The sequence below is a fragment of the Tachyglossus aculeatus genome, chromosome 6 (assembly GCF_015852505.1).
Source record: "Tachyglossus aculeatus isolate mTacAcu1 chromosome 6, mTacAcu1.pri, whole genome shotgun sequence".
NCBI classification, from domain to species: Eukaryota; Metazoa; Chordata; class Mammalia; order Monotremata; family Tachyglossidae; genus Tachyglossus; species Tachyglossus aculeatus.
In genome coordinates, this window is record NC_052071.1 from 14,484,284 (window position 1) to 14,505,921 (window position 21,638).

The 21,638-nt window shown below is 47.9% G+C and overlaps 1 protein-coding gene and 1 non-coding gene across 7 annotated transcripts in view; both read left to right on the forward strand.

Moving 5' to 3' along the window:
* DCX (doublecortin) overlaps positions 1-21,638 on the forward strand; it is a 197,497-nt gene that overhangs the window by 154,699 nt on the left and 21,160 nt on the right. For all 6 annotated transcript variants that reach the window (XM_038747772.1, XM_038747771.1, XM_038747774.1 and 3 more), the window contains one exon: positions 18,680-18,782. In XM_038747772.1, coding sequence (XP_038603700.1) covers positions 18,680-18,782 — 103 coding nt within the window. The remainder of the gene's footprint in view (positions 1-18,679; positions 18,783-21,638) is intronic.
* Positions 4,134-4,215, forward strand: TRNAS-AGA. The gene has a single exon. It is a non-coding gene; the product is annotated as a tRNA-Ser (tRNA).

Genomic DNA, 21,638 nt, shown 5'->3' on the forward strand with positions numbered 1-21,638 from the left:
TTATTTCTCTATTTGTACAAATCTATTCTATTTATTTTATTTTGTTAATATGTTTGGTTTTGTTCTCTGTCTCCCCCTTCTAGACTGTGAGCCCACTGTTGGGTAGGGATCGTCTCTATATGTTGCCAACTTGTACTTCCCAAGCGCTTAGTCCAGTGCTCTGCACACAGTAAGCGCTCAATAAATACAATTGATTGATTGATTGATTGATTGAAAAGGAAGGGGGTTCCAGGCCAGAGGAGTGGACAAGAGATTGGAGGCGAGATAAATGAGATTGAAGTACAATGAGTAGGTTGGGGATTACAAGAGCGAAGTGAGCAAGCTGGATTGGAGTAGGAACTCAAGGAGGTAATGTAGGAGCAAGGTGTTTGAGTGGTTTGGAGCCTATGGTAAGGAGTTTATGTTTGATTCAGGGGTGGATGGGCAACCTCTGGAAGTTCTTGAGGAGTGGGGAAACACGGACTGAATGATTTTGTAGAAAAGTTATCCGGGTGGCAGAGTGAAGTATGGACTGAACTGGAGAGAGACCAGAGGCAGGGAGCTCAGCAAGAAGGCTAATGCAGTATTCAAGGCGGGATAGGATAAATCCTTGGATTCATTTGGTAGCAGATGGAGAGGAAAGGAAGGATTTTAGCAATGTTATGAAGGTTGAGCTGATAGGATTTGGTGACATATTGAATCTGTGGGATATGGATTGAATATGTGGAATATATTCTAACATGACTAAGGAGCTTCCGAATCTACTCTCTCTTTAAAAGGGAGAAGATGGAAATGTCTAGACCTGCCGAAGCATGGTGGGAGTGTCATGGTGGGAGTCTGGGTCTGAGAAGAAGGGGACTTCTTCTCATGCAGATTTGTAAATTATAGGCAAGGGTACTTTGGGCCAAACTGCAGAACTGATGCATCGTTTGGCTGGCTTTGGATTACCTGTTGGCTCTGCACGTCAGAGGCAGGTGACTGTCAAAGTCCCCGCTTGTAAGGGAAATCCTGATGTCAGCCTCTCCGATTGGGTTGGGAATGGGTTCGGGTTTGGGATTTTGATTTCCGTGGAGATCAGATGAGAGAGCCAGCTGGTGGTGGATACACAAGTGGACCAAGAGGGTCCGTCTCGGCCTCTTTGAGAACGCTCCCACCCCCATTCCCGAGTGGGCGGGCCAGGGTAGATTGGGGAGCCATTATCCCAGTCTTACCTACAGGGAGACCAGCTTTCCCAAAGACGGGCCCAGGATCCGACCATCAGCCTCCACAGCTGACAGGGTCTGGTCCTCCTGCCAGGAGCATCGCATGATGGACAGACAGAGTGAGGCCCGGGATCTAGGACTGGAGGGGTCAAAGCCGTGGGCTGCAGGGTCCACCACGACCCCCCACCCTCCAGTTGCTTATCTTGGAATTATACATTATATAGGGAAGCAGCATGGCTCAGTGGAAAGAGCACGGGCTTTGGAGTCAGAAGTCATGCGTTCAAATCCCGGCTCCGCCACTTGTCAGCTGTGTGACTTAGGGCAAGTCACTTAACTGCTCTAAGCCTCAGTTACCTCATCTGTAAAATGGGGATTAAGACTGTGAGTCCCATGTGGGACAACCTGTTCACCTTGTAACCTCCCCAGAGCTTAGAACAGTGCGCTTTGCACATAGTAAGCACTTAATAAATGCCATTATTATTTATTTATGGGGCTCGGGGCGGAGGGGGTTGCAGCAACCACCTTTTAGGGGCAGGAGAGGGGCCAACCAATGCATCTCTTGGGTCACCTGACATGTAACTCTGAATCCCCCTCCCAGAGTCACTGGGCATCACTTTGTCAAGGCAGGTTCCCTGGGCACGACCCCTAAAAGTGGATTTCTGAGGGAAATTTCAGGAGAATTTCAGATTTTTCAGGTATTTATGTTGAACTTCTTACAATCAGAGGATAAGGGTGGCTCCCCCTTTCTCCTTTTCCCCTTCTTTCCCTTCTCCCTCTACCTCCCTCTCCCATCCCTCCTCTTTTCTCCTCTCTCTCGCTCTCTCAATCCTCCTCCCCCTCCACCGTTCTCCTCCCTCGAATTCTTGGGAGCCTTCAGAAATCTCTCCAGCAACAATAGAAATGAGATTTTCCAACAGTTCCGGGCGCTTCCCACATGGGTACAAGAATGAACGATGCGTCTAAACATACCGTGAATACTTTCCCTAAATAAGCACGGCCGAGGCTACTAATTGGCGTAAATCTTCCTCATAATGCCCGTCGTAGAGATTTCCACCAAATCCAATGCTAATCCTATAAACTCTGAAGTCAGATAAAGCGGTCTGCCCCGGGTCGTCCTAATTTTATTTTCATGCTTCTGTTTGCTCTTATGATACCAGATTGGTCCTCTGAGAAAGCTGATGAATGGCAAAAACTAGATTAGCATTGCCATGAATTAGATGGTAAAGGAAATAAGCAGATAGCTTTCACTGGGTTTTGGATAGTGCAGGTAGTCTAAGCTATGCTTCAGAAATAATAATAATATAATAATGGCATTTATTAAGCGATTACTATGTGCAAAGCACTGTTCTAAGCGCCAGGGAGGTTACAAGGTGATCAGGTTGTCCCACGGAGGGCTCACAGTCAATCAGTCAATCAATCATATTTATTGAGCGCTTACTGTGTTCAGAGCACTGTACTAAGCGCTTGGGAAGTACAAGTTGGCAACATATAGAGACAGTCCTTACCCAACAGTGGGTTCACAGTCTAGAAGGGGGAGACAGAGAACAAAACCAAACATATTAACAAAATAAAATAAATAGAATAGATATGTACAGGTACATAATCCCCATTTTCCAGATGAGGTAACTGAGGCCCAGAGAAGTGAAGTGGCTTGCCCAAAGTCACACAGCTGACAAGTGGCGGAGCCTGGATTTGAACCCATGACCTCGGACTCCAAAGCCCGGGCTCTTTCCACTGAGCCAACAGTGATAATAATGACGATGGTATTTGTTAAACACTTAATATGTTTCAGTCACTGTACTAAGCACTGGGGTGGATACAAGCAAATTGGGTTGGTCACCGTCCCTGTCCCGCCTGGGGCTCACACTCTAATCCCTATTTTACAGTTGAGGTAACTGAGGCACAGAGAAGTTAAGAGGCGTGCCCTAGGCCACACAGCAGACAGGTGTGTGGATTAGCCGGGATTAGAACCCATGACTTTCTGATTCCCTATCCGCTACGCCATAATGCTTCTTAGCTCTCCCTTTTTCCGAGAGAAAACAAGTCAAACCCCCAGCCCCCCGAGCCTGGAAGTGATCAACGGCTGGGATTGAGAACAGTTTTGCAGTCTCGTGGCAGCAATATTGAAGTAGGCCAGTTGGCAAGGAATCTGCAGAAGGCTTGGACTGGCCCGGGCTTGCTTAAGGAGACAATAATAAAAATAATTGTGGTATCTGTGAAGCGCTTACTATGTGCCAGGCACTGTACTAAGCGCTGGGGTGGATCCAAGCGAATCGGGTGGGACACAGTCCCTGCCCCACGTGGGGCTCAGAGTCTCAATCCCCATTTCACAGATGAGGGAACTGAGGAAAAGAAAAGTGAGGTGGGTTGCCCAAGGTCACACAGCAGTCAAGTGGCGGAGCCGGGATTAGAACCCGTGACCTTCTGACTCCCAGGCGTGTTCTCTCCATTCCACCACGCTGCTTCTCCAAGTACGCAAAGAAGCAGCAGGCCCGGGAGTCTTGCCAACTTGTACTTTCCAAGCGCTTAGTACAGTGCTCTGCCCACGGTAAGCGCTCAATAAATACAATTGATGATGATGATGATGATGAGTCAGAGGACCTGGATTCAAATCCAGGCTCCACCACTTGCCTGCCGGGTGACCTCGGCCAAGTCATTCCGTCGAATTTATTGAGCGCTTACTGTGTGCAAAGCACTGTGCTAAGCGCTTGTACACTCACTTCACTTCTCCGTGCCTTAGTTTCCCCGACTGTAAAATATTCTCCCTCCAGTTTAGGCCGCGAGCCCCATGTGGGACAGGGACTGTGCCCAACCTGATTAACTTGTAATCTACCTCGGCGCTTTGAGTAGTGCGTGACGGATAGGAAGTGCTTAATAAATACTATTTTAAAAATAGCAGGATCACCCAGGTGAGTGAGGTGATTTATTACGACATGTCTGAACCCTTTTACTGTAGTCATGGCCGAGTGGTTAAGGCGATGGACTAGAAATCCACTGGGGTTTCCCCGCGCGGGTTCGTATCCTGCCGACTACGTGTTTCTTTGTTTCTTTTAGACTGTGAGCCCACTGTTGGGTAGGGACCGTCTCTATACGTTGCCAACTTGTACTTCCCAAGCGCTTAGTACAGTGCTCTGCACACAGTAAGCGCTCAATAAATACGATTGAATGATTGATTGATTTTACTCGGACCCAGAGAGGCCAGTACTCTGCGCCCAACAGCAGCCAAGGTGTGTTTGGAGGAACTGGTTGTCTTTCTGGCACCCATCCTCTTGGTGCCAGAGGACGTCCAAAGTGTTTATTAAAGGCCTACTCTGCGCACAGAGCAGTGTACTAAGCGGTAGGGGCGGGTATAGAGTCAAACGGGCAATCCCTGCCTTCAAGAAGCCTCCAGTCTATAGGGGAGATAGACACAAAATGATTTACAATTGGGAGGAATAAGAGATCTGTCACTGGTTGTAGTGATAATATTAATAATAATGATGGTGTTTTTTAAGTGTTTAATATGTGTCACAGGCACTGGAGTAGCCTAGTGGATAGAGTACAGGCCCGGGAGTCAGAAGGTCAATCAATCAATCAATCAATCAATCGTATTTATTGAGCGCTTACTATGTGCAGAGCACTGTACTAAGCGCTTGGGAAGTACAAATTGGCAACATATAGAGGCAGTCCCTACCCAACAGTGGGCTCGCAGTCTAAAAGGTCATGGGTTCTAGCCCAGCTCCGCCTCTTGTCTGCCGTGTGACCTTGGGGAAGTTACTTCACTTCTCTGGGCCTCAGTTGCCTCATCTGGAAAATGGAGATTAAGACTGTGAGCCCAATGTGGGACAGGGATTGTGTCCAACCCAATAATCTTGTAGTACAGTGCTCTGCACGCGGTAAGCGCTCAATAAATACGATTGAATGAATGAATCTTGTATCTACCCCAGCGCTTAGAACAGGGCCTGGCACATAGTAAGAGCATAACAAATACCGTAATCATTATTGTTACTTTATAAAGGCCATCAAGTACCACATGGAGCTCACAGTTTAAGTAGGAGGGAAAACAAGTGTTGAATACTTACTTTGCAGAAGAGAGAATTGGACCATAGGCTTGTGACTTGCCCAAGGTCACACAGCAGTCAAGTGGCAAAGCCAAGATTAGAACCCAGGTCCTCTGAGTCCCAAGAGCTTGCTCTTTCCACTAGGCCATGCTGCTTCCCTAGCAAGAAAATGAAAAGGTATATACATTTTTATACATTTTTAAACAGAAGATGTAGCGTGGCTTAGTGGAAAGAGCCCGGGTTTGGGAGTCAGAGGTCATGGGTTCTAATCCCGGCTCCGCCACTTATAAACTGTGTGATTTTGGGCAAGTCACTTGACTTCTCTGGACCTCAGTGACCTCATCTGGAAAATGGGGATGAAGACCGTGAGCCCCACGTGGGACAACCTGATTATCCAGTATCTACCCCAGCAGTTAGACTAGTGCTAGGCACATAGTAAGCACTTAACAAATACCATTATTATTATTATTGTTATTATTATGTCCCTTTTAGACTGTGAGCCCACTGTTGGGTAGGGACTGTCTCTATATGTTGCCAATTTGTACTTCCCAAGCTCTTAGTACAGTGCTCTGCACATAGTAAGCGCTCAATAAATACGATTGATGATGATGATTATTATTATGTAAGTCCATAAAACGTAAGTTCTGCAGGTGGTAGTTGGGAGGGTACGACCCGAGGAGAAGGAAATGAACTGGGGAAGGCCTCCAGGAAGAGAAGGAAATTCAGGGGGACATTAGAGATGGGGAGAGCCATGATCTGGAAGGTGTGAAAGAGGAGGGCAAGGCAAGGAAGGGGGGTGAACAAGGGGCCACTGGTGAGAGAAATGAGAGTAGGGAACTATGAGAAGTTTCGCTTGGGAGGAGCGTAGAGAGTGGGTTGGAGAATAATGAGGGAAAAGGGCGGGTAAGGAAGCTGGAGAGAGCTGGAAGAGGGCTTGAAACCAATGAGCAAGAATTCCTGCTTGGTTTTCAGGGACGTAGGGATCCTTGGGAGCAGATTTATAACCGGGGAAGACTCACAGGTAAATTAGTCACTAAACCATTCTAATGCACTCAGATCGTAATGCATTTTGTGTTTTAAATCCTGACTTTGAGACCCTGGACTGTTAATTTTAAGAGCTTGCTATTTTATGGGTGGCATTGATCTGGTCATTGATATTTAATTTTGAAATCCCGAGGTAAAAGGAGTCATATTGACCCCTTAAATCAATCAATCAATGGTATTTATTGATTGCTTAGTATAGGCAGGGCATTGTACAAAAGGACAGAAACAAAGCAGGTAGATAGCCCTGCAAGTCCCTGGAAGTGCACACTTTTCACTGAAAAGAGTCCAAGAAGACTCCATAAATCCAGCCATCGTGAACTTCCGCGTTGTCTCTGCAAAGTTGAAAAGGAACATATGGTGCAGCTTTTGGCTCCTTTTCATTTCTGGGGTTTTTGTTGCCATGGACCCTGGAGATAAAAAATGTGAAATATGCCGGCTTCCTCTCTTTTTTAATTAATTTAATGGTATTTGTTAAGTACTTACTATGTGTCAGGCACTGTGCCAAACACTGGTGTAGATACAAGCTCATCAGGTTGGATACAGTCCACGTCCCTCGTGGGGCTCAGTATGTTTGGTTTTATTCTCTGTCTCCCCCTTTTAGACTGTGAGCCCACTGGTGGGTAGGGACTGTCTCTATATGTTGCCAACTTGTACTTCCCAAGCGCTTAGTACAGTGCTCTGCACACAGTAAGCGCTCAATAAATGATTGATGATGATTAGTACAGTGCTCTGCACACAGTAAGTGCTCAATAAATACGATTGATTGATTGATTGATTCTTGATTCCCATTGTACAGAGGAGGGAACTGAGGTGCAGAGAAGTAAAGTGACTTGCCCAAGGTCACTTGATTCATAGAGGAGCAGCATGGCCTAGTTGATAGACTAGGAAGGACCTGGGTTCTAATCCCTACTCTGCCACTTGTCTGCTCTATGATCTCTGGCAGGTCGCTTCACTTCTCTGTGCCTCAGTTCCCTCATCGGTAAAATGGGGATTAGCCCTATTTGAGACAGGGACTGTGTCCAACCTAATTAGTTGATATCTATCCCGGCACTTAATACGGTGCCTGGCACACAGTAAACGCTTAAAAGGTACCTAACGTACAGTAAGCGCTTAACAAGTACCATTAAAAAAAATGGTTTCAGAGGGTGGTTCTTCAGTGGCTGCCTGCATGGGAGAGGTGCCTGAACCGTTGCTACCAACACGATCCAAATTGTATATTTCACTGGCTTCAGTGATCGATTTTTCCAAATTATCAGTCTTCCATTGGTTAGGAATCATTGGCAGCTACTCGGCTGAGACACTGTGGTGTGCTCGTTCCCGCAGCATCCCTGCCTGTTCCTGCCATTACACAAAGCACGTGAACTCAAACTCTTCAGCCATTGCCCCCTCCTTTCAGCCAGGAGTGGAGGTGAAGCGAAAGGGACAGGAATGCGTCTGTTTGTTTTTATATTGTACTCTCCCAAGAACTTAGTACAGTGCTTTGCACACAGTAAGTGCTCAATAAATACGATTGGATGAATGAGAGAACTTGTGTGTGGAAGGATGCCGGGGAAAAGCTACCAGGGAAGATTGTGGATTCTCCTCATGGGGGCTTTGAAAAATTAGAAGAGGCAGAGCCTCTGCTTTGGTTGGTCTAGGCGTATGCCTTCAATCAATCAATCAATGGTATTGATTGAGCACTTACTGTGTGCACAGCACTGTACTGAGCTTTTAGGCGAGTACAGTATAAATGAGTTTGTCGGCACGTTCCTGCCCTCCCAAGGCAGGGAGCTGAGCCTGGTGATGTTTGGAAGTTCCCTGCAGCTCCAGGATTCTACTGTAGTAGAGGCTTCCCAAGCGCTTAGTACAGTGCTCTGCACACAGTAAGTGCTCAATAAACACGACTGAATGAATGAATGAGTGAATCCCCCATTTCCTCGGTCAGTTGCGGCTAAGATGGGATGGAGCTGATGTGGGAAGACAGTCTTCAGCCCCGTCGTCTTCCAGGAATGGGGAAAGGAGCGGTCAGAGAGGCCCAAAACTCTCAGCTCAGCCAGGGTATCACTATTTTGCTTGTACATTTCTATCCTATTTATTTTATTTTGTTGGTATGTTTGGTTTTGTTCTCTGTCTCCCCCTTTTAGACTGTGAGCCCACTGTTGGGTAGGGACTGTCTCTTTGTGTTGCCAATTTGTACTTCCCAAGCGCTTAGTACAGTGCTCTGCACATAGTAAGCGCTCAATAAATACGATTGATTGATTGATTGATTGCAGACACGGTGGCCATTTCCAAAGGAGTCGGGTGTGTTCTGAGGCCCCTCCATCCCCCAGCTCCAATCAGTCCCGAAATGAAAACAGCAGGATCACCCGGGCGAGTGCGCTGATTTATTACAGCGTGTCTGAAGCCTCTTACTCCGCCTCAGCAAGGAGGCCAATTATTTTCCATGTCCAATATCACTGAGGTAATTGATAAGACCCGGACCTCATAATTCCAGTGAAAATGTTAATGCTCCAAAGCCTCCTTGTGGAACGTCGCTGGGGAAAGTTGTGCATTTTGCTCTCTCAGCATTTTCTGACGGATGGGGGTGGTTAAGGCAAGGAAGGGCTCTGTGTGCGTGCAGAGGGAAAGGAAACGGAGAACAGAAAGCAGTATTTTCTAGTTGTTTTATTAGGTGGCCTTTTGTATTCCTAATTTAAATAAGCGCCACAGAATTGGAAGAGGAAAGAGGGACAGGTCTCCCAATACTGATTGTTGTGGCGGGTCCCATCGGCACTGAATCTGTTACAGTTTGGAAATCCAATTGTCTAGCTCTCCCCGGACAGGGCCCAAGGAAGAGACGACTGTCACTCAATGCGGTGTCCAGTTTCCTCTCCCCGGGCTGCTTCTTCGGGGTAAAAGAAGCAAGCGAGACTACAATATTCTGCCTGCAAGAGTCCCTGGGGGCTGTTTCGGCAGAGTAGCTTGTCCAGGCTGCAGTGCGCCTCAGCCGCCAGCCAGGAGGACGTGATCGAATTATAAATCAGGGCGATTTTTCATCGCGGAGACGCCGCAACCTGCTCCAGGCAGCTCTGCAGCCTGCCATCTTACCCATCGGTTCTCTCTCGGCCCTCCCGCACCAGGGCCTCGGTTGGCATGGCTCCGCCTCTAAGCCAGCCTCACCTCTTGGCATCCGCGAGGGAAATGGGACGTTTTCTGAGGCGTGAAGGAGGCAGGAAGGGTACACTTTTCCATGAGTGAGAACACAGCCCTCCCACTTCTCTTTCTGCTGGTTGTCTTCGGAGAAATATTTTGCTTCCTCCCTCAGCGGGGATGCTGACAGTTTCTACTCCTCTTGCCGTGTGGGCGAGATACCCCGTCTAGCTTCCCGTTCCTTTATTAGCTCTCCGCTGAGGAAGCAGTTGCTTGACAAAGTGGGAAATTTTCCTGAGCAAAATGTGAAAACGAGAAGGCCAGTCAAATTTGGTGTCTGTCCAAGCTGTCTATCCAAGGAACAAAGCCATCCCTCTGAACTGAAATTAAAGAGAAAAGGATGCCCTAGCAAGTCACTCACAGTAATAATAATTACTATTATTATGGTTTTTGTTAAGTACTTACTAGGTGCGAGGCACTGTACTAAGCACTGGGGCGGATATGATTGGACACAGTCCCTGTCCCACCTGGGGCTCGCAGTCTCAGTCCTCATTTTACAGATGAGGTAACTGACGCCCAGAGAAGTGAAGTGACTTGCCCAAGGTCACATAACAGAGAAGTGGCAGAGCTGGGATTAGAACTCATGACCTTTTGACTCTCAGGCTCGTGCTCTATCCCTGAAAACTGTTTTACTCACCCCAATAGCTATAGACTGTGGAATGATTTCTTTTTCCGACTGTGTTGTTGAAAATTGCAATTTTAACCGAGTTGATAATATAGGGAGGGGAGAGTGTGGATTAATTACAATCACAACAATACTAATCGTGATATTTGTTAAATGTGCCAAGCAGCAGGCTAAACACTGGAGTCCATGGCAGGGAAGGGGGATGAACAAGGGGCCACCGGTGAGAGAAATGAGAATAAGGAACCATGAGAAGGTTCACTTGGGAGGAGCTTAGAGAGCAGGTTGGAGAATAATGAGGGAAAAGGGAGGGTAAGGAAGATGGAGAGAGCTGGAAGAGAGCTTGAAACCAGTGGGCAGGAATTCTTGCTTGGTGTTCTGGGACGTAGGGATCCATGGGAGCAGATTTATAACCGGGGAAGACTCACAAGTAAATTAGTCACTAAATCGTTCTAATGCACTCAGATCATAATGTATGTTATGTTTTAACACCGACTTTGAGACCCTGGGGTTCTCAGTATAAGGCACAGGGAGAATGGGTATGGAATACACTTTTCACAGACGAGGAAATTGAGGCCCAGAGAAGTAAAATGACTTGCCCAAGGGCACTCAGCAGGCACATGGTGGAACCTGGGTTAGAACCCAGATTCCCTGATTCCCAGGTCCGTGTCCTTTTCCGTAGGCCACTCTACTTCTACCTGGAGACTAGCATAACCAGTTACCTTAAGGAATTCAACCTTCAGACTGAATCTAGTAAGGTCATTAAATTGCCTCTGTGTGTACAACTCTGGCTCTCCTGGCCCACTGTTGGGTAGGGACTGTCTCTATATGTTGCCAATTTGTACTTCCCAAGCGCTTAGTACAGCGTTCTGCACTCAGTAAGTGCTCAATAAATACGATTGACGATTTACAGACGTCTCTGAAAAATCTGGGTAGTGTTTTTGTTTGAGGTATAATAATAATAATTGTGGTATTTGTTAAGCGCTTACTATGTGCCACACACCGTTCTAAGTCTGGGGGTAGATACAAGGTAATCAGGTTGGACACGGTCCCCATCCCACATGGAGTTAACAATCTTAGTCCCCATTTTGCAGATGAGGTAACTGAGGGACAGAGACGTGAAGTGACTTGCCTAAGGTCACACAGCAGACGTGTGGTAGAGGCAGGTTTAGAACCCATGTCTTCTGCCTCCCAGGTTCTTTCCACTGGGCTTCCTCGAGTCTCCCATTCTGGAGTCTTCGCTGCCCTGTTTGACTTTATGAATGAGAAGCAGAGCCTTCTTTTTCGGCCACCTCCTCAGAGGAACGAGCTGTTACACAGTCACCATTCTCTGCAAATCCTTTTTCTGTGAACTCACTTGAGGCGGAAAAGGCAGGAGGTAGAGGAGCCGCCACCAAGACAGGTATCTCAGGGCATCACCACGTCCCAGTTTTCCTTTCCAGCTTTCAGGTCGTGTTAAACTAGCTCTGAGACTCCAGTCTAGGTCGCCTGTCAGCCGTGGCTAGATCCTGCCTCCGCCACGGCGTCTCCTGACGTCCCTGGCTGCCAGGTTTCATCGCTTTCGCGCAGTGCTTCTTGCTTCAAGGGCTACAGCCCTGGCCGTCCGCGGGTAAGCTGAAGCTTTATCCCATCCTTTCCTTCCTCGGGCTGCAGGGGCATTCGGGCCAGCGCTGATTGAAAAGACAACGTGTCCAGTGTCGTTACCCACGAGCCCCACTCTAATGCTCAGAATCCGGCAATCAGGCGGAAAATCAGAGCCGACCTCGGAGGAGAGCGTGGTTTGAGTGAGTGACCAGCCTCCTTTACTGACCCTGCTGCTTCGGGGTCGCTGCTGCCTGCAGTGGATCCCAGCTGTGCCTCTTCTCCACTGTGTGACCTTGGCTAGGTCACTTCACTTCTCTGTGCCTCAGTTACCTCATCTGGACGCTGGGGTTGAAAACTGTGAGCCCAACGTGGGACAGGGACTGTGTCCAGCCCAATTACCTTGTATCTACCCCAGCGCTAGTACAGCAGCAGCACTTAGTACTAGAAGCAGCGTGGCTCAGTGGAAAGAGTGCGGGCTTGGGAGTCAGAGGTCCTGGGTTCGAATCCCGCCTCCCCCACGTGTCTGCTGTGTGACCCTGGGCAAGTCACTTCACTTCTCTGTGCCTGAGTTCCCTCATCTGTAAAATGGGGATTAAGACTGTGAGCCCCACGTGGGACTCCTTGTGTTCCTCCCAGCGCTTAGAACAGTGCTTTGCGCATAGTAAGCGCTTAACAAATACCAACATTATTATTATTATTATTACAGTGCCCGGTACAAAGTAAGAGCTTAACAAATACCACCGTTGTTATTATTATCTACGGTAGAGAAGCAGCATGGCTTAGTGGAAAGAGCACAGGCTTGGGAGTCAGAGGTTGTGAGTTCTAATCCTGGCTCCGCAACTTGTCAGCTGTGTGACTTTGGGCAAGTCACTTAACTTGCAAGGGCAAGGGGGAAGGAGCTGCTGGCACTCCTTGAGGCAAATGGTGAGAAGTCTCTGCTAAACTCTGCCATTCCGGTGAGGAAAGCTTTCAGCTTCAGCTCAGATTCATGTGGTGTCCTTCAAGGCATGCGTAACTCCCCCCAACTTACGCTGTCCCCCCCACCCCCGACCCCCCCACAGTTCACCAGCTCAGTTGCCAAAGAGTATCCGGTGATTTGCCTCTGTGATAGCAAATTCGGAATCATCCTGGATTCAACGACTGAGCTCATGGCTGGAGTTCTCACCTCTCCCCAGACCAGTTTCCCTGATGAAAAATCCAAGAGGAAGCCTATCAGATAACTCACCTTGGCCTTCTGTTTTCCCAGGATAAAGGAACCCCCCCGAAGCCTGGATTCACTGGGTTCCAAGCAAATAAAAGCTTTTTCATTTCACCTCAGTTCCCCTATCTGCAAAATGGGGTTTCAATCCCTGTTCTCCCTCCTGCTTAGACTGGGAGCTCCATATGGGACCTGATTACCTTGTATCTCTACCCCAGTACTTAACGCCGTGCTTGGCGCCTAGTACGTGCCTAACAAATACCACAATTATTTTTATTAGGTTCAGAAAGAATTTGGACACATAATGATTGAGAGGCTAATAGAGGCAAAGGTAGAGCTGCTAGAAGGAAAAATTTGATCCATGATGGATTTTTCATGAGGAAAGATTTGGTCGTTAGGAGCTCTATTCCTGGAACAACCTGGGCACAATTCTGCTGTGTGTCCTGATGCTCCTGTCAGAGGGAGGATCCTGGGCTGGGCGGATCATTGGTGTAACTCAGGCTGGTGTATTTATGGCCCTTTGATTCTACATTCAGAATTGCAGAAGTGCCATCCATCATCAGTGAGTGGTATATAGTCAGTGCTTACCATGTGCAGAGCACCGTACTAAGTCCTCGGGAGTACCATGCAACAGAATAGGTAGACATGATCTCTGCCCAAAAGGAGGTTACAATCTAGAGGGGGAGACAGACATTAATATAAATAAATAAATGATGGATACGGACATTAGAGCTGGGTGGGGTAAATATCAAGTGCAATGCAATTCATTTCTTGTGATTCATACTGCCTCTCCAAGCCTTTCCTTATTTACTGAAATTCAAACGTGAATAGGGTGGATGTGGAGATGAAATATCAGTGGTCCAAGCAATGAGAAATCTGTTAAGAGGAAGGGAGAGGAGGTAATCCAGCCAGTCTGAATTCACTAGAGATTCTTGTAGAAATCGGTATGGTCACAGAGAGATTGAGTGGACTGTTATCTTTTTTTGGTCAATCTTTGGAGTTAAAAAGCTAGCCTAGAACTAAAATCTGGCCTCTGGTTTTGCATCTTCAGTTAACCACATGATTTAATCCACCTTCGTGGTTTAAAATAATGAAAATAGTAATGGTAATAAGAAAGTGCTCATTGGGTGCTCAACACCGGTATAGAGACAAGATAACCAGATGGGCCACTGCCTTGGTCCTACATGGGACTCACAGACTAAGGGGGAAGGAAATCAGTTATTGAATCCCCATTTTACAGATGAGGAAATGGAGGCATGGGGAAGTGAAGTGACACCCCAAGCTCACCCAGCAGGCAAATGGCAAAGGCCACGCTATTTCTCCTTGTGAGCCTCACACTGGGTCCCTAAACATTTTTCTAGGGAATTTGGGTCCTTGAAGAACTGAGCCCTAGTTGGGGGTCTCTTGTGGAAAAGGGAAAGATGATACTTACAGTCACGTGTTATTGTTCTTGAGATGTTTCTTCTGATGCTCTGCAGGAAGGGATTTTGTGAGGTCCAGCTTCACTTGTTTCCCATGATGTTGTGGGAAGGAGTAAGTTCTGGAATTACATGAAATGACCAAGTTGAAAGACTGCATTGTACATGACTGATTTTTCCCTCCCCAGTCAAACTATTAAGAGTCTGCCAGGAACCCACTCCCATTTTTCATGGTCTAAGAACCTTTCAAACCCGAATGGCTTGGAAGCCTGCAGATTCGGGGATTGAGCCCATTCTCTTTCTGCCGCATTTCTCCTTGAATAGGTCAGTTCTGTTCATCTTCTGGGAAGGCAGCAGGGGAGATGGAGTGGTTATTTCAGTAACCGAACATTCCCGGCCAGTGGGTCTTGATGACTCACCCCTGGGGAGTTTGTCACTGGATCAAGTTTCTCACAAAGAGCTGGAGGAGCCAAACTAGCCCTTGGCATTATCCCAAGGTCTTGGTTGTGACCGTAAGGTCACACCCATCTATCCAAGAACCAAAGTGATGGTGGTGCCATATCAGGAGGGCATTTTTAAAGCCCTCGGTGGATTCAGCAGATCGAATGACTCATGAGGCACTCTAAGCTGCGGGGTTCAGCTGCAAGGTAGGGAACTTTCCTTAAGCAACTTTAGAAAAAAAGCGAGTGTCTCTCTTGGCAACAATCCTGCAGGGATCCTCTGCCCTTCCCTCCCTGACTTGCTGTTAAGTGTCATGTTGAAATGACCGGAGGAATCACAATCTCTTGAAGACTCGGTGGTTTCCAGGGCTGGGCGGCTATTTGGGCGTTGAAGCGGCGGCCGGCAGGGTGGCCCATTCTTTCCTGATGGCATTGGATGGTTACCAGACTCATCCTTTGCCCCGCCTCAGTCCTATCTGCTAGTGTCATCGTGTTGGAAGCCCCCACCCCCCGCAGAAGCTTTTCTCAGAAAGCTCCTCTCTCCCCTCACAAAGATTCACCTTCCCGGAGGCTCCATCCTGAGGCCTGGCCTTATGGGGATATGTCCCTCTATGGAAAACCTGAGTCGTTATTGGCCAGATGAAACGCCATTACCTAGTTTCAGCAAAAAGATGCTGCTGCTAAAATAAATGTGCTGTTGCTATTGATTTCTTTTTCTTTCTCCCTTGCATTCGGAAAGGCATAGCCATCGGCGTCATGTGGCATTTAGAATAATTAGAAGCTTTGAAATTCTTTTCAAATGAAGGGGTTGGGGATAAATATGTCTACTGCGAGGCAGGTCTGAGGTACTCAGAACTGATTATCAGATGCAATTAGAAGCACTGAGAAGTGGGAAAGCTAAAGGGAGAACCAGACTTTTCTGGCAATTTGAGCTTATTTGTGCAGAAGGCACGTATCAGAGATATTTACTCCTTTGATGGGGTGCGGGATGGGCGCGGGGAGGGGAAGAGCACTGAGTATACAAGGGTTTGGAATGAGTGTTTTGAAACTTGGGAAATGGCAAAGCTGGTGGCTGTAATGGTCTGTAGCCGGGTGTCTAGAGACTGGAGCCTGGACCAGGAGGAGGGTCCAGCAGATCCTTATAGTGTGGGAGTAAAAATGTTTTTGGACTTGGTGCACCATAAAGATCGTTTGAGCAAGTACAGCGGAAGCCCAAGCCACGTTCCCTGACCACGGAGGGCCTAGGCTATCATTTGGGGTTTGAACTGGACTTAATAATGGTATTTGTTAAGCGCTTACTATGTGCAAAGCACTGTTCTAAGCACTGGGGGGATACAGGGTGATCAGGTTGTCCCACGTGGAGCTCAGTCTTAATCCCCATTTTACAGATGAGGTAACTGAGGCACAGAGAAGTTAAGTGGCTTGCCCAGGGTCACACAGCTGACAAGTGGCTGAGCCGGGATTAGAACCCAGGACCTCTGACTCCAAAGCCCGGGCTCTTTCCACAGAGCCACGCTGACCTGTCTTGGGAGCTCACGGGGACGATTGCCCTTTGATCTCGGTCGCTGCGGCGTTCCTCCTTGCCTTGACCAAAGGACCTGACCAAAGTCAGAAATTCAACGGGAGCGTCTCCCGAACCCGAGGCCAGCGCCCGCTCTAGTGCCGCGGGGCACCGTTTGCACAGAACGGCCCTTGGCCAGATCAGGCGGGAAGCAACTTGGCCGGGTGGAAAGAGCACGGGCTTGGGAATCAGAGGACCTGGGTTCTAATCCCGGCCCTGCCGATAGCTTTCTGTGGGATTTTGGGCAAGTCACATAGCTTCTCTGTGCCTAGTTTCCTCAACTGTAAAATGGGGATTAAATACCTGGTCTTCCTCCTACTTAATCAGTCAATCAATCAATCGTATTTATTGAGCGCTTACTGTGTGCAGAGCACTGTACTAAGCGCTTGGGAAGTACAAGTTGGCAACATATAGAGACAGTCCCTACCCAACAGTGGGCTCACGGTCTAAAAGGGGGAGACAGAGAACAAAACCAAACATACTAACAAAATAAAATAAATAGATAAATAGAATAGATATGTACAAGTAAAATAAATAAATAAATAAATAGAGTATGAGCCCCATATGGGACAGGGGCTATTTCTGACTTAATTAGGTTGTACCTAACCCACCGCTTAGAACAGTGTTTGACACATAGTAAGCACTTAACAAACACCAGTAAAAAAAAAAAAGAGAGAGGGGATGGGGCCATATTCTTCTTCTGAGATGAGTTCCCAGTCCACCACCAACCCACGCCACTCCACTTTTTCCCCCAAATAGTGGTCTGGCCTGCTTTCTGGATCCAGTCAAGAGAACCAGTGTGGCCTAGTGGATAGAACACAGGCCTGGGAGTTAGAAGGACCTGGGTTCTAATCCTGCCTCCACCATTCTTCTTCCCTGTGACCTTGGGCAAGTCACTTAACTTCTCTTTTAGACTGTGAGCCCACTGTTGGGTAGGGACTGTCCCTATATGTTGCCAACTTGTACTTCCCAAGCGCTTAGTACAGTGCTCTGCACACAGTAAGCGCTCAATAAATACGATTGATTGATTGATTCTCTGTGCCTTAGTTACCTCATAAGTGGGGATTGAAACCCCATGCGAGACAGGAACTGGGTCCAACCTGATAAACTTTTATCTACCCCAGCATTTAATACACTACTGCCAGGCACATTGTAAGTGCATAGCAAATACCATTAAAAAAAATTAACCTCCAGCGGCAGCTCAGCAGCCTCCTCTCCTTACAGAATTCCTTTCTTGTGAAGAAGACAAGGTTCCCCATGCCGCCTCGATACCCGCTTCCTGAACAGCTCTTTGCTAATTAAGTTACTTGAGGGTTTCTGCTCCATATTCCCATTCCAGAAAAGATCTGGCATGCTAGCTTTGGGAGGAAGGGCAAGCCTCAGCCCTGGGAGCCAGCCAAATGTCTAGGTAAAATGGTTCTGAGGTGGTTGAAAGCGAAATGGCTTCCATCAGAGAAACAGACCACCAAATTTCATTCAGTCGTATTTATTGAGCACTTACTGTGTGCAGAGCACTGTACTAAGTGCTTGGGAAGTACAAGTTGGCAACATATAGAGATGGTCCCTACCCAACAGTGGGCTCACAGTCTAAAAGGGGGATGTACGTGTTTCCTTCGTGGCCACTAACAGGCTGACCCTCTCTGGTCGATCTGTCCCTGGGGCATGGGGTGATTAAAGGAGAGTGGAGTAATTCCACCATAATGGGCCAGTAGAAACTGCATCATCATCTCTCTGCTGGTCATCGAGAAGGATCACTCCAGTTTTTCAAATGGGGAAACTGTGGCACCAGCCAATGCCTCCTGCTTCTCAACCTGCCACTTTGAATTCTAGTATGTCCCTTTAGTAATTATCAATACTATTTTTATATGTTCATCGCTTCCTGGGTGCCAAAGCTGGGCTAAGCGCTGGGGCTGATATAAGTAATCAGATCGGATACAGCCTTTGACCCATATGGGGAGGTGGGAAGACCAAGTGTCTTATCCCCCGCTTGGGGATGAGGAAACTGAGGTTTATTTAGGTTCAGTGACTTGCCCAAGGGCACCCAGCAGGTCCCTGGTAGAGCTGGCATTAGATCTCTGGTCTCCCAATTCCCAATCCTGCAGTCCTTTGGCTAGTTGGGCCCAGAAATGGCCGGTGGAGGAGAGGGGCCCAAAGGGCCCAGTCTTCCGATCCGAGGTTCGATTTCCAATCCCACTTTGGCCAGGCATGGCAGGTGACCGGCTAAGCCATTCTTCTCTCCATCACCACCTCTTGTGCCGAGGGAAGGAGATGTCTGAGCTCAACCGGGTGGTCCGAGGGAATCATTTGACTTTCTCAGGTAGGTGAGAGAGGGTAGAGTTCGTCAAAATGGAGGGAGGAGAATGGCACTTACCTCAGAGCATTACCACTTGAGCTCACCCCGGACCTTTCCCCTGTCTCGCTAGGTGACCTGCCTCCACGATTTCTTCGGTGACGACGATGTCTTCATCGCCTGTGGGCCGGAGAAATTCCGCTACGCCCAGGATGATTTTTCCTTGGATGAAAACGGTAAAGTACCATGCCACCCCATCCCTACTGGCGCATCCTGTCTGTCATCATCATTTGTTGCATCGCCCTCCATGCTTGATTTCTCTACACCCTCTGGGGCTGCAGAGGCACAGGAGCCCCAAGTTTTCACAGGGGGAGTTCAGGCTACTCTAGTGCACCAACTGGTGTTTCAGAACCAAGAGGAACCTGGAGGGAATGGGCTGACTCTTCAGATTTTTCAAAGATCCCCCACCCCCAAACCGTCTGCAGGCTTTCCTTGGCACTATCCATCCAGCTGGGTTACCTTGACCACATCAATCCCTTTTTTTGTGAAGACATTTTTACAGGGTAGGTTTTCAGCCTAGGGGGCATCTATGTCATTCATTCATTCAGCCCTATTTATTGAGCACTTACTGTGTGCAGGGCACTGTACTAAGCGCTGGGGAAAGTACAATAGAACAATCCAGACCCTGGGAACGGCCGCAAAATGTAATGCACCATCCCTCTTGTTCCCAGAGTTCTGGCTGGCTTTCTTTTCCTCCAGTGTGCCCCCTTCATGTCTGGCCCCTGGCCTGGCTTGTGCCTTGATTGAGAAATTTGAAGCAGCTGATTTTCCAGGGACATTTTATGGCCATTGGCAAGCACGGACTGTGTCCATTCTGACTATCGTGTATCTACTCCAGCGCTTAGAACAGTGCCTGGCACATAGTAAGCTTCTAGACTGTGAGCCCACTGTTGGGTAGGGACTGTCTCTCTATATGTTGCCAACTTGTACTTCCCAAGTGCTTAGTACAGTGCTCTGCACACAGTAAGTGCTCAATAAATATGATTGATTGATTGCTTGATTAACAAATACCATTAAAATATCTATATATAGATATAGATATATGGGCTTGGAGCCTGGCTTTTCTTGGCTTCCCTTCTTTGGCCATGGAGAGACAAGATGGGAAGCAGCTCAGGACAGGTTTGTTGCCCTCTTTTCTTTTGATGTTCTTTTATTGAGACCGTGGCTGTATCCAGCAGGTGACAAGTGAACCACCTGCCGTGGGCTAGAGGGGGCTAATGACCTGTTGACATTCAATGACTCCGTAAGGGAGCAAATATAAAGTACGGCGGACAGTTCAGGAAAACTCTCTGCAATAATAATAATAACAATGGTATTTATTAAGCGCTTACTATGTGCAGAGCACTGTTCTAAGCGCTGGGGAGATTACAAGGTGATCAGTTTGTCCCACAGTGGGCTAACAGTCTTAATCCTCATTTTACAGATGAGGGAACTGAGGAAGGGTTAACTTCCACCATGGGATGAGAACCTCGAAAGAGAGAGGAGAGAGCCAGGGCATAAGAGGGAGGAAGGGCTCAGAAAAAGAACGGGACAGAATCTTTCTCACCTAGAGGAGGAGGAATAGTACTTCTGAAGTGCTCTCTCTGTGCAGAGCACTGTACTGATAGCTAGGAAAGAATATACAGATGTAAGCTAGCACCATAGAATCCCCTTCTAAAGTAGGTTCCCAATGCAGGTGTGTTACAAGCACCATTTTGGAACCTATTAAGGTTTTCCCCTCCTAAGCCCAGAGTTGTTTTTTTTTTTTTTGCCTTCAAGGCCAGCTTCTGGGAGAGGGGGAAATTCGTCTCCCTTTCTGATTTCATACAATATCACTTTTTTAACAATGAGGGTGATAAACTGAGCACACCGCAGAATGTAACATTATTTGGGAGCCCGCCATGGCCACCTCCAGCCCCTGAGCCTAGAGTGTTTATTTCATGGGGGTCTCTTTGCTGCTTAGGATCCACCGTGTTCCCCTCCCAAATCTCTGTTAACATGTGGGCCACTTCCGACTTGGGAGGTAATACACATTGCAGAATTACGGAGGATAAGCACTCTTGTGGTTCTATAGTTGGTCGCATCCCCACTTAACGTCTCTGGGCCTCAGTTGTCTCATCTGTAAAACGGGGATTCAGACTGTGAGGCCCCCATGGGATAACCTGATCACCTTATATCCCCCCCCAGCGCTTAGAACAGTGCTTTGCACATAGTAAGCGCTTAAAAAAATGTCATCAGTATTATTACTATTATCTGGCATCTAAAACCCGATGAACCTGGTGGATCAGAGGGCAAAGCGCTGGCATCATTTCTCCTGGTGCGCTTGCCATCTGAGCCGCTGGCAGATTGTCTGGAAAGAGAGTGTGGCTGGCCTCCTCTCTGCCAACCAGGGGAGACTAGAGGGAGACGGCGCGTCCGCATGAGCGATAAATGAATCGGACTCTCATTGAGGTCAGCCGCCTCCCTACCAAGGGGCCCGTGCCCTTCAGCAAGCTGTCTGAGCGTACGGTATTCCCATCGGAGAACACAAGTCGATGAATCTGGCTCAGCCGCCCGCCCCAGCTCTCATTTCCTCAGAGCCGGGAGGCTAAGGGAGAAGTAATAATAATAATAATAATAATAATAATAATAATAATAATAATAATAATGGCATTTGTTAAGCGCTTACTATGTGCAGAGCACTGTTCTAAGCACTGGGGAGGATACAAGGTGATCAGGTTGTCCCAAGTGGGGCTCACAGTCTTAATCCCCACTTTACAGGTGAGGGAACTGAGGCCCAGAGAAGTGAAGTGACTTGCCCAAAGTCACACAGCTGACAAGTGGCGGAGCCGGGATTTGAACCCATGACCTCGGACTCCAAAGCCCGGGCTCTTTCCACTGAGCCACGCTGCTTCTCCTGGGGGATAAGCTGGTGCTTCCAGGCAGTGGGCTGGAACACACCGACACGCTGCGGAAAGTTGCCAGGCCTGGCCGGAATTTCGCCATCCGCCTTGTCCCTTCCCAATCAATCAATCAATCAATCGTATTTATTGAGCGCTTACTATGTGCAGAGC